This window comes from Mus musculus, chromosome 12 (genome assembly GCF_000001635.26).
Source record: "Mus musculus strain C57BL/6J chromosome 12, GRCm38.p6 C57BL/6J".
In the NCBI taxonomy this organism is placed as follows: Eukaryota; Metazoa; Chordata; class Mammalia; order Rodentia; family Muridae; genus Mus; species Mus musculus.
In genome coordinates, this window is record NC_000078.6 from 118,077,665 (window position 1) to 118,091,336 (window position 13,672).

The 13,672-nt window shown below is 41.5% G+C and overlaps 1 protein-coding gene across 5 annotated transcripts in view; it reads right to left on the reverse strand.

Annotated features, from left to right (window-relative positions):
• Dnah11 (dynein, axonemal, heavy chain 11) overlaps positions 1-13,672 on the reverse strand; it is a 321,062-nt gene that overhangs the window by 199,683 nt on the left and 107,707 nt on the right. For all 5 annotated transcript variants that reach the window (NM_010060.3, XM_017314946.2, XM_017314947.2 and 2 more), the window contains 2 exons: positions 7,987-8,136; positions 4,767-5,000 (listed from right to left, as the gene is read on the reverse strand). In NM_010060.3, coding sequence (NP_034190.3) covers positions 4,767-5,000; positions 7,987-8,136 — 384 coding nt within the window. The remainder of the gene's footprint in view (positions 1-4,766; positions 5,001-7,986; positions 8,137-13,672) is intronic.

Genomic DNA, 13,672 nt, shown 5'->3' on the forward strand with positions numbered 1-13,672 from the left:
TGTCGCTGTGTGTATGTGTACTTGCGGTGTGTCTGTGTACTTGTGTGTGTGTGTGTGCATTTTAATCTAATGCCATAGTACATGCAATAATGAAGGGTGTTGTGGTTTGAATAGGCTCAGCCCCATAGATTCCTGTATTTGAAAGCTTGGCCCATGGGGAGTGGCACTATTAGGAGGTGTGGCCTTGTTGGAATAGGTGTGACTTTGCTAGAAGAAGTTTGTTACTGTGGGGATAAGCTCTGAGGTCTCTTAGTAATCAAGCTCTGCCCAATGTGGAAGAGACCCTCCTCCTGGCTGCCTTAGGAACAAGATGTAGAACTCTCTGCTCCTCCAGCACCAAGTCTGCCTGCATGCTGGCATGCTGTCCACTGTGATGACAACAGACTAAACTGAAATTGTGAATTAAACCTCTGAGACTGTAAGCCAGCCCTAGTTAAATGTTTTATGTATAAGAGTTGACTTGGTCATTGTGTTTCTTCCCAGCAATAAAACCCTAAGACAATATGTCTCCAGGAAAGAATCAGAATTTGAAACAATTATCTATGCTTATTTATCTCACTGATTTTACAAGCAGAAAGAATAAAAATAAGGTAGGCAGACCATCTGTTAACGCTGACTCTGACCTCCAGTTTTAAAACTAAGCTATTTTAAAGTGCCAAAATTCATTTAAAAAGCATCTCCCATTATTGTTAGAGCAATTCTAATTAAAAATTAACTGCAGCAGGAGGTTACATCCACAGTGTGTGTGAGAGAGATGCAGTGTGTGATGTGTATGTGATGTGCATGTGTGCCGAGCACAGACACATAGACAACAGGGGAAGGCATCAAGTATCCTGCTCTATATTCTCCACCTTATTCTCTTGAAACAGGATCTCTCACTGAACTTGGAGATAGGCTGGCAGCCAGTGAGCCCCAGTGACCCTCTTGTCTCTGCCCTACAACTCTGTGGCTTGAGGAGGGTGTCGTCATGCGCAGCTTCTCTGTGCTATTGACCTTGGATCTGGTGCTTGTGCAGCAGCATTCTTTCCCACTGAGTGAGCTGTCTCTGCAGTCCTGATTACACCCACTTTTAAAAGATCACCAAATGGGCTTTAGCCGAGATGCACACACTTCCCATGGCCCTAACCACGACGTTAGCCAACATCCGAGCATTAACTTCTCCAATACTTGTCAGTACCAGTTGCAGAACTGAACATTGTTGAAGACATCCATGTGACTAGTCTGTCAGACACTCAAGTGGGTGCTGAAGGATTTCATAAAAGCTTTTATCACAAGCTGGTGAAGTGAACGCAGTGCAATCCTTGGAACTCGTGTAAAGGAAGAAAAGCATTTCTCTGGTGAGATGGGAAGTGGAGGCAGGAGAATTTCCCAGAGACCTGCAGACCAGAACTGGTCTGTAATATGAAGTGCAGGAAAAACAAGAGAGATCTTGTTCCATCATGGTGAAAGGAAAGAACCAACTCCCCCAAAGTGTCCTCTGTCACATGTGCTCGTTCATGCTCTCTCTCCCCGCTCACACACACTCAATAATGACAGAAGCTTTTAAATCTTCATAACCCACTCCCTCTGTTCTTACCATGTTGCCTATATAGATAAGTATATCTGTATCTGCAACAAGTCTCATATAGATATGCGTATATTCCTCATATATCTCATATATACCTCATACAGATCTGTGTATCTGTACATGCAACAAGTCTTGAGAAATGGAAACCCTTACAAAAACAGTAAGAGAGACGAAAACTGATTGCATTAGCTGGCTAATGGATGCTGCAGGAATCTTTTGAAACAGCCAGCCTTACTGAGAGGAGGAAGAAGATACTTCTTGGCATCAGCATTGAGGAGTAGATTTCTATTGTCTTCCAGGGGATTTGACCTGAACATTTACTTCCACCAATCTATCCTGAAGAAGTGAAGAAAAACATGTGGAGCATGAATATACAAGGCTACTTACTGCCTTGTTAATAATGAGGATGAAAGAGAGGAAAAGCAAAGAGAGGGAAGGGAAGGGGAGGAGAGGGGAGGAGGGGGAGGAGAGAAGAGGAGAGGGAAAGGGAGGAGAGGAAAAGGGAGGAGAGGGAAGGGGAGGGGAGGGGAGGGGAGGGGAGGGGGGAGGAGGGAGAGGGAGGGGAGCAACCCTAAAGATAACAAAGCTATACTTCCAGGGAAGAGTGAAAGTGCATATCTTAATAGCTGACAAACATGGCAGCCTCAAGTAGGATCTGATAGAGATTTCAACATCTGCAGGCTGGGGTTTCAGTTGCCACATTGGATCAGAAATATCACATTTAGATTATGGATCTTATGCTGTCTTGGCAAGGCCAGGAGTAGGAACTGAGCAGCCAGGATCTTCAGTGTTTTGCTTTCCAATAAAGGGCTCTAGAAAACCCCTACATTCTAGATCTAAAGAACTGTGTGAAAGTCTGAGGCACCTGGGGCTTTAGGAAAGAAAAAAAAGTCCTCTATAACAAACCAAGGTCTCGAATCATGCCTGTCAGTGTAACCATGAAACCTATCCTGATTTATTAACCACAGACCCAATCCAAAATCCACAGCTGTTGACAAAAAACATAGTAAGAAAACACACAACACATGGACGAACAGACAGGCATGTGTGCGCATGTACACACACACACACACACACACACACACATTGTACTTGCTCATCTCAGGTTAGAGAGATTCTGCGAACAAAACAAGCCCAGACTGCAACTTGAAGAGATGAGCCTTACGAACAACCAGCAGCACAGTGGCTCAATGGCTTCAGCTGGCAATGATCTAAGTAAGTCTATTAACTATCTCTGAAATAAGACATGACGGAAAAACCTGGAAATCACAAGGCTGGACGATGTAAAAGCCATTTTAAAGAACTGTTTCAGGGATTGATAGCTCGGATGGTCAAGTGCTTGCTGCCCTTCAGAGTCCACATGAGATAGCCTGGCCTGTGGCCCATGGCACATGCTTGCAATCTTAGCATGTAGGAGAGAGAGAGAGACAGGTGGAACCCTGCAGCTCACTGGTCAGCCAGTACTGCAGAATCCATGAGCTGCATGTTGGCAAGAGACACTGTCTCTAAGACAAACCAAATGACATTACACCAAGGTGTAAGGTGCCTGAGAGATGACGCCTGAGGTTCATCTCAGTCTCTACGCACATAAGAAAAGACACGCATATGTACCTGAATGTGCAAACATGAAAACATACACACAAGAGAATTTGGGGAAACAGATGAAAACAACAAAAATAAAATACTAAAGTAAGAATATTGAAGGACTGGGGTGGGGTTAAAAAAAAAGAATATTGAAGGACTGAAAGGGAATCCTTAGACATTCTTGGTGGTAACATAAGTTAGTCTAGCCATTATAAAAGCTAGTATAATGGTTCCTTGGAAAGCCAGAGATGCAGCTCCCATATGATCCAGCAATCTACTGGCTATGTATACAAAAGACTGAAGCCTGTGGGTCAAAAGAAACATCTGCACGCCTATGTTCACCGAAGTGTTACCATAACAACTAAGATATGCCATAATTTACATGTCCATCAATGAGTGGATGAATAAAGAAGTGATGTTATGTATACTGGAGTACTGAAGTAAATTATGCCATTTGAAATGGGAGTGATGAATCTAGAGATGTTTTATTAAGTAGAATAAACTAGGTACATCTTACATCATCATCTTATTTACGTGTGGAATATTTAAAAATAGAACTCATTGACGATATGTAATGTAGCAGCTACAAGAAGCAAGGAGAATCAGGGAGATACTAGCTGAAGGATGCCCAACTTTGAGAACACAGTCAAGAGCCTAGGACACACCACAGTATGCATTCACAGGCTGTTCAGACAGATTCTGAACATTCTAACCACAGAAAGCCATTGTCATGTCAGACGGCGTGATTTGGCCATTCTATCCATGTACACATGTACCAAAGAAGTTGTCAACCATAGGTATATAAATTCTTATCATTTAAAACAGGTAAAAAATTTTAAAATAGATATTGAGGTATTGGGGTCCAAAGTAAGATGCTAATCAAGACAAACTCAAAGGAGGTAGGAGAGAAAGTAAGTTTGGCCAAAGCTACTTATTAAAATATGTGAACAGTGATACGTATTTCTACCAATGTTGATAGTATGGTTCCAAATGAATAGCTACACACATCTATTTATATATACATGCACATTCATACAGAAAGACAGACAGAAGGAAGTCTCTGGATGATTACATGACAAATGCTATCAATGGTTTTCATGAGAAAATGTCTTCTCTATTTCTCTTCGTAGATGTTTCTTCTTCATCTTCAACAATAAGCAAATAAGTCATTAAGTTAAAAATAGTAAAACTGATATAAACACATATCCACAGAATGCCATTTACTATTTTAAGAAATAAATATTCAGAGAATCAAGAAATGGCAAGTAGGAAAGTGCAAAATCAGAGATGTGCAGAATGACGGCAGCTCTAGCACCAACCTACAGTAGCTGGAAGTTGAGAGAATATTATGCTAATTTTTTTTAAATGCCCTCAATTTATAGATGTAATCAAAGCATAGATATCAACAGATCGACTGGTACTCAGGAAGAGATTGGCAATGCCTTTAATCTGCATTGTCTGACTTTGGATTTACTAAATTGAAAGCAAGCTCTCATTTTCCTCAGATTAGAAAACCAAGCATCTATTTTTCTCCAAAAGCTAATGGAAAATGATGAGTAGTGAAGCTTTCTGTTCAATCCCCTTCAACTGCCAAATCTAAGACTTCCAAAAATACCTGTTTCTTATGGAAATCCTTCAAGGCTGTTTCATAGCCCTCCTCTAGTCGACTGAAGGCAATTCCTACGTCTGTGGTCCACCATATTTGTGATCCAGTTAGAGCCACCTGAGCTGGGAAATCAAAGATCCAGAGCTCTCTAGGTTTCTCCTCATAGGCTGTGATGGCTTCTGTGATTGCCAGACGCACTGTGTCCTTCATGGTCTGTTCGAGTTGCAGAAGCCAGCTTTCCACCTTGGAAGAAAATTAAAATGTGAGAGTTCAGGCTAAACAGCAGAAGAGCGCTTCATGCTCCATCTGGCTTGAAGCCTGTTCAACAGGACCACACTAGACTATCTGTAACCTATTCAGAAAACACACACCAGGAGAACTCACAGGGGAACCTCAACTATTAACTGATGAAGCTTTTCTCTATTCAAACCTTTTTCCTTCCCAAATTATAGCTAATTTCTTAACCTCTATGTAAGTGACAGACTTCCTAAACAGGGGACATTGTCATTCATTCTTCAGCTTTAAAGATAAGGGGGTTCTAGGCAAGAACCCCTCTACTGAGTGTTTGAGAAGTCAGACACCACAGCCTTCTTTTGGAGAATGAGTTGGGGCCCATAGCCCTTAGGATCACAATTTTAAGAATTGTGTCTTCTGACCATGTTTTATTTTCCTGGAAGTTCCTCGCTAAAAAATCTTCACAGTACTTAATCTGAAGCCAAAGTGTTTTCAGTAAATATCTTAATTATATTCCTACTGGTTCCAATCTTCACACTTGTCAGAAATTAGGCAGCATGGTGGTTTAAGAGATAGGACAACTGGTGCCTGTTGACAATCTTTTTAAAAACTTGACTTCCAGCTCATTTTGTTCCCATAAATATATTCTAGCCAGTTTTCCATGTTGCTCAAATGTGCTTTGTTAGATTGGTCTACATGTCTGTTTCTAGTTGTGCATTAACCACAGGCTATATGGACTGTTTATATAGAATAGAGCCTAGCAGGAAAATGACTATAATGAATAGATTCCAAGGGCCATAGGAGATTAAGATGTCCCGACTGATTTCTTTCCCTGGCTCCCAGAGGATGGCAGCAACATTCTAAACTTTTTGGGAACTGAAAAGAAATGGTGCACGGATAAGCTGAACACCTTGTTCTTGAAAGGGGACACTGCCCTGACCATAGCTGGGCCTTATGAACATGAACAAATTCATGGTTCTATGGACCCCTGGCCAATGAGGTCCAGTATTTCTGCCTTTAAAATGGAGTGCAGAGTCAGAGTCAGGCAGCAAGCACCCTCACAGGACAGTTATTGTTTGAGCATTTCCTTTGAACTGTGGGATGTATGTCTTCAACAGATCTGTCTGTCCTGAGGAGCTCCGTTAGGGAAGACTACAGGGAACTGGATACACCAGTCTATGTTCGGACGACTATGCCAACAACATCAACTTAACGGTATGATTTCATAACTGAGTTCTGACTGTTTGCCAGGTCCTACCCTTTTGAAACCCCTTGATATTCTGCCCAACCTACAGTGAAAATGACCACATCTGGTTAGTACTAATCAGATGTAATACACACACACACACACACACACGTTCATCTCTTTGGCTGTGGCTTCTTCGTTTGTGACCCCCAAAAGCCCAATGTGATAAATAGCTGAATAAATAAATAAATTAAACAGACTAAATTTGGAAGAAGCAATCATAAAAGTGTGGAGAAAGCATTAAAAATACAAAACAAAAATACATTCTTAAAATATATAAAATGAAAGTATTCGAAGAATGAACGCTATCTATGCTCAGAAGTTCCCAACATGTGATGCTTATATAGAATAAGTGAGAGCCCTAGGAAATCTTCCAATATCAAGAATTCCTGCTAGTGACAAGCATATCCATCAGTCGGACGATCCCCCTCTGGGCACCATGCCAGTTGATGAACAGTCTGCCGGGAGGCAGCAGACAGCAACATACTTTTGTCAAGATAGTTTATGGTGACTTGTTCTAATCACTATAATAATATCCTAAAAAGCCCAAGAGATCAAAAATATTTTTTAATCACAGTGTCCTACCATCTGCCTCCCCTTCATTTGGCAGCATTTTTTGGTACAATATTAAAAAGTAACAGAGAGGAGCAAAGAGAACCCTGGTAAGCAATGGCACTTCTGCAAAGAACACTTCAAGAAAGCCATCGCCCAGGCCTGAGAGGGACTCTCATAGAGACCACTCCCAAGGTTACTCCGTGAATTAGACCAAGCTAATCATGCTTCCTCAGAGAGAGTGCATGTTTTACCTGGTTAGCTTTTATCAACTTTATACAGGATAGAGACATTTGAGGAAAAAGAACCTCAATTGAGAAAATTCTCTCACCAGATTGGCCTGTGGGTACCCATGTGGGGATATTTTCTTGATTAATTATTGATGTGGGAAGGCCCAGTTCACTGTGATTTGTACCAATCCTGGGCAAGTGGTCCTGAGTTACATACGAAAGTATTGGGAGCAAGCCATTGAGAGCAAGCCAGTGAGCAGTGTTCCTCCATGGCTTCTGTTTCAGTTCCTGCCTCCAGGCTCCTAACCTGACTTCCTCAGTGCCGGAGTGTGACCTGAGAGTTGTATGATGAAACAATCCATTTCCTCCCCACATTTCCTTTGGTTCATGGTTTTAATCACATCAACAGAAGCCTTAACTAAGACAATGTCTAACAACAGACTGTGCTTTAAGCTGTCAGACAGCAAACGACTCTTCCTTGTGGTAACTGGTAAGAATGATTTTAGGGATTTGTCCATGAGAGTAGAGAGCATGCTCAGTTAACTGCACCATGATTGGGCTAAGTGACATCATCTTGGTAGACCTTACTAACACAAGAAGCCACTCCCAGTATTCACACCAGAATGTCCAGCCACAGACCATTTCCCCTTCCTACAGCTTCTGACAGATGGGTAAAGCCAGTTACTGGGCTTCATGTGCTTATGGTCCTAAGTTTTATTCATTCACTCAGTGGCAATCCCTTCTGTGTAGCTGAACTCCAAATATTATTGACCCATGCTAGATGCTAAAGCTAAATGAGAGAACCTGGGCACAGGCCAGGAGCTTCTTGGCACACTAGGGATGGCAAACAGCAATAGAATCAACTAGAGCCTGGTTTTAAACATGAACTAAACAGTCTTGCTAGTCCAATTCATCCTTGTCCTAAAGTCATCCCCTTTGCATAGAAAACTTCAAAATCAAATCTTACATGGCCTATGCATTCACATCCGGCCTGGAATGGGACATACTCCTTTTCTTTGCTGAACATTCCAACTGCTTTGTGTGTGGACACGTCCAGATTATCTTCGAACTGCAGATCCGAGATGCTGTCAAAGAGTTTGACAAGGTGGTGTGTTACCTAAGAGCAGAATGTTAAAGAAAACCTGAGTGTTTCTTACTGTACAAAAACCCTGGCAATTGAGAAACAAAACCATACAAAGTTACTAACCTTTATTCATAAATTTCCAGAATTGTCTCAAAATCAAGGTCACTAATAAGATACGAATACCGAAAATGAACCTGATGGAGAGGAGGCCAGGCTTCTGATCCCACTGTGATATATAGCCTGGTGGGTGCTCACTATGCCTGGTGGGTGCTCACTATGCCTGGTGGGTGCTCACTATGCTTGGTGAGTGCTTACTATGCCTGGTGGGTGCTCACTATGCCTGGTGAGTGCTCGCTATGCCTGGTGAGTGCTTACTATGTCTGATGAGCGCTTACTATGCCTGGTGGGTGCTCACTATGCCTGGTGAGTGCTTACTATGTCTGGTGAGTGCTCACTATGCCTGGCGAGTGCTTACTATGTCTGATGAGCGCTTACTATGCCTGGTGGGTGCTCACTATGCCTGGTGAGTGCTCGCTATGCCTGGTGAGTGCTTACTATGTCTGATGAGTGCTCACTATGTCTGATGAGTGCTCACTATGCCTGGTGAGTGCTTACTATGCCTGGTGGGTGCTCACTATGCCTGGCGAGTGCTTACTATGTCTGGTGAGTGCTCACTATGTCTGGTGAGTGCTCACTATGTCTGATGAGTGCTCACTCTGCCTAATGCCTGAAGTCTCACCGATCTGTCTTAATGCACCACAACTGGGGACATTCATTTTAGGAGAACTTCTAAGATCAAACTTCTAAAATTCAGATTTATATTCTTGGTCTGAAGTACAAGAACACTGGTAAAATATCTAAAATAAACATGAATTCAAGAGAATCTTATGGTTTGAGGTCTACTGACATCATTTATTCAGTGGAATAAATGATGAGTCTCATGCATAAAGAGGCTAAATGTACATAAAAAGCCTGGATGTTGTTTCCTGATTTTGATTTATTAGGTAAGATTTCCAAGCCAACGTTGCTGAGACTGAATGGCAGCGAGACTTTAGATTCATGGGCCCAGGGCTCATTAATAAAGACCACATCCCACGTCCTTGCTTCTCACAGCCTGCATTCTCCAAAGGAAACCGACGCATTGAACATGATGCATCTTATTGAAATTTGACAAATTGAGGTTAAAATGAAAGATGGATACCAGCAGACCTTTCATCTGACCAGGTCAGTCTGAAGAAAAATATGTAACTGGCCTTCAAACACAAGTCCTCAACTAGTCATACTCTCCCTTCCACTGACCCTTCTAATAAAAGTCATGGCAGGCCCCTACCTAGGAACAATGCCTAGCATCACCCTGGAGGATTAAGGAGGAAGGCAGCTTTTCAGTAGGTGGACTCACACCCAGACATCAGCTAAAACACTCATTTTTCTTTTGGAGAAGACTAACTCATGGTCAGAGATGGGTCTAGAGGAACCACCAATGGTAGGAACCCACACTCCTCTGACTTGTGGTATCACTGAATGGAAGAGAGTTTCATGGTTCCTCAGCAAATTAAACAGAATTATCAAGAAACCATCGATATACCCTGCATAGAGCCACTTGAACATACAGTTATATACCAGTGTTCCCTCCATGGATCACAGTAGCCGAAAAGTAGAAACTGCCACTCAAATAGATAGATAAGCAAAGTGTGCAAGGTACATACTGTGCAATATTGTTTGGCCACATGAAACAATGAAGTGTGTATGTATAGTAACAAAGACTGTATGCTGGCACATACTCTTGTCCTAGAACTGAGGAAGTGGAAGCCGAAAGACTGACTTCCAGTCCAGCCTGGAATATCTAGTGAGACCCTGTTTTAGAACAACCATGGGATGTAGCTCAGTGGTAGAACACTTGTCTAGTACACACAAGGTTGTGGATTCAATATCTACCTCTGGGAGAAAAAAAGACAACGTGAATGAACCTTAAGAACACTGAGTCCAATGACAACAGCAGCCAGTCATCCAATCCCATCAACTACATAAACAGCCACACAAAATACCAAGAATGTGCAAATCCACAGATACAGACTGCAGACCACTGGTTCCTAGTGGTGCTAGGGAGAGAGTCATAGACAAGCAATGTAATGGATGCAGAAGTGTATTGGGGGTTAACCAAAAATGTCTTGGAAACAAAAGAAAGGTGGTATGGTAGTTGTACAACACTAGAAATATGCAAATAACACTAAAATGTACACTTTAAGACAGCTGATTTTCTGTGCTATAAAATTTTTCTTCAGAGAAATTAGGGAAACACTGCTCTCAATAGTCACAAATAATATAAAATACCTTGGCGTGACTCTAACTAAGGAAGTGAAAGATCTGTATGATAAGAACTTCAAGTCTCTGAAGAAAGAAATTAAAGAAGATCTCAGAAGATGGAAAGATCTCCCATGCTCATGGATGTGCAGGATCAATATAGTAAAAATGGCTATCTTGCCAAAAGCAATCTACAGATTCAATGCAATCCCCATCAAAATTCCAACTCAATTCTTCAACGAATTAGAAAGGGCAATCGGCAGACTCATCTGGAATAACAAAAAACCTAGGATAGCAAAAACTCTTCTCAAGGATAAAAGAACCTCTGGTGGAATCACCATGCCTGACCTAAAGCTTTACTACAGAGCAATTGTGATAAAAACTGCATGGTACTGGTATAGTGACAGACAAGTAGACCAATGGAATAGAATTGAAGACCCAGAAATGAACCCACACACCTATGGTCACTTGATCTTTGACAAGGGAGCTAAAACCATCCAGCGGAAAAAAGACAGCATTTTCAACAAATGGTGCTGGCACAACTGGCAGTTATCATGTAGAAGAATACGAATTGCTCCATTCCTATCTCCTTGTACTAAGATCAAATCTAAGTGGATCAAGGAACTCCACATAAAACCAGAGTCAGTGAAACTTATAGAGGAGAAAGTGGGGAAAAGCCTCGAAGAAATGGGCGCAGGGGGAAAATTCCTGAATAGAACATCAATGGCTTGTGCTATAAGATTGAGAACAACAAATGGGACCTCATAAAATTGCAAAGCTTCTGTAAGGCAAAAGATACCATCAATAAGACAAAAAGGCCACCAACAGATTGGGAAAGGATCTTTACCTATCCTAAATCAGATAGGGGACTAATATCTAATATATATATAAAGAACTCAAGAAGGTGAACTCTAGAAATTCAAATAGCCCCATTTAAAAATGGGGCTCAGAGCTAAACAAAGAATTCTCACCTGAGGAATACCGAATGGCTGAGAAGCACCTGAAAAAATGTTCAGCATCCTTAATCATCAGGGAAATGCAAATCAAAACATCCCTGAGATTCCATCTCACACCAGTCAGAATGGCTAAGATCAAAAATTTAGGTGACAGCAGATGCTGGCGAGGATGTGGAGAAAGAGGAACACTCCTCCATTGTTGGTGGGATTGCAAGCTGGTACAACCACTCTGGAAATCAGTCTGGCAGTTCCTCAGAAAACTGGGCATAGTACTACCGAAGGATCCCGAAATACCTCTCCTGGGCATATATCCAGAAGATGTTCCAACCAGTAAGAAGGACATATACTCCACTATGTTCACAGCAGCCTTATTTATAATAGCTAGAAGCTGGAAAGAACCCAGATGGCCCTCAACAGAGGAATGGATACAGAAAATGTGGTACATTTACACAATGGAGTAGTACTCAGCTATTAAAAAGAATGAATTTATGAAATTCCTAGGCAAATGGATAGACCTGGAGGTCATCATCCTGAGTGAGGTCCAATCACAAAAGAACTCACATGATATGTACTCACTGATAAGTGGATATTAGCCCAAAAACTTAGAATACCCAAGATATAAGATATAATTTGTGAAAAACATGAAACTCAAGAAGAATGAAGACTGAAGTGTGGACACTATGTCCCTTCTTAGAATTGGGAACAAAACACCCATGGAAGGAGTTGCAGAGACAAAGTTTGGAGCTGAGATGAAAGGATGGACCATCTAGAGACTGCTATACCTGGGAATCCATCCCATAATCAGCCTCCAAACGCTGACACCATTGCACACACTAGCAAGATTTTGCTGAAAGGACCCTGATATAGCTGTCTCTTGTGAGGCTATGCCGGGGCCTGGCAAACACAGAAGTGAATGCTCACAGTCAGCTATTGGATGGATCACAGGGCCCCCAATGGAGGAGCTAGAGAAAGTACCCAAGGAGCTAAAGGGGTCTGCAACCCTACTGCAACCCTATAGGTGGAACAACAATATGAACTAACCAGCACCCCCCCTCCCCTTGCAGAGCTTGTGTTTCTACCTGCATATGTATCAGAAGGTGGCCTAGTTGGCCATCATTGGAAAGAAAGGCCCATTGGTCTTACAAACTTTTTATGCCTCAGTACAGGAGCACGCTTGGGCCAAGAAGTGGGAGTGGGTGGGTAGGGGAGTTGGGGGGGGTATGGGGGACTTTTGAGATAGCATTGGAAATGTAAATGAAGAAAATACATAATTAAAATAAAATTAAATTAAAAATTAAAAAAAGAATTAAAACTTCTAAACTAAAAAAAAAGAAAAAAGAAAAAAGAAAAAGAAAAAGAAAAAGAAGAAATTTCTTCAGTGGAAAACAATGGTCACTATCAGCAGAAAGTAGTCTGAGGCTGGACAATATTTTCCTGCTCACCGGTCTAGCCTGTCACGAGTGTTTCTCAATCTATACTTTAGCTGGACTTGGTATGTAACAGCAGCTGCCTGAGCTATCTGCATGACAAGCCCAGCAGTAGCAATAAGTTTCCTTTGGGGCAACTTAATCTTTTAAAGTCTTCACACCATGCTGCATCTGCAGTTTTAGCATTAAGGTTATGGCATTGGGACATCTTCAAGTTTAAAACAAATGGGTTTCTGAGGGTCTTCCTTACTTTAGATATAGGGAGAGAGGTAGGCGGATCACTGCCTGGGCTATCATATTCACCATCATTTCTGCATGTTACCCAAAGGGCATTTATACACAGAACATCTCTGCAATAATCTAACCATTCACTCTCCCCACTGAGGTGGCCAGGAAGTGCACAGATGTCAAACAGCTTCTACGGTGTAATGGGCCTAGATAATACTCAATTGAAAATCTGCAGGATAAATGAGACCTCAGCCATCGGGCACCCTCACACATTATTGCTTTGCTCAGAAAATAATTTCACAACAACTTCTGGCCTTATAGCTGCCCTGGCAGTTGCCAGAAAATGTAAATCTCTTAACTTCCAATCCTCATGACTTGGATCTGGTGTTGTTGAAATCAGATGTTTCTTTCTTAATGAAATTTTCTAAGAGGACTTCTTAAAACAAATGTTTTTTGATGAAGTATCTCTGTATTTTAAATGAAATTACATTTTCTTCTTCCCGGTTAACTGATTGAGAAAAGATTTTATTTTACAACTAAAAACATACATTAAAATAACACTTCCAGACTATTATTAAAGAAACCAAATCTTCATCATGTTCTAGGTTTGTTTCTAAAAGATTACCAGTAAAAACTGAAGAATATTTCTTCATGTTA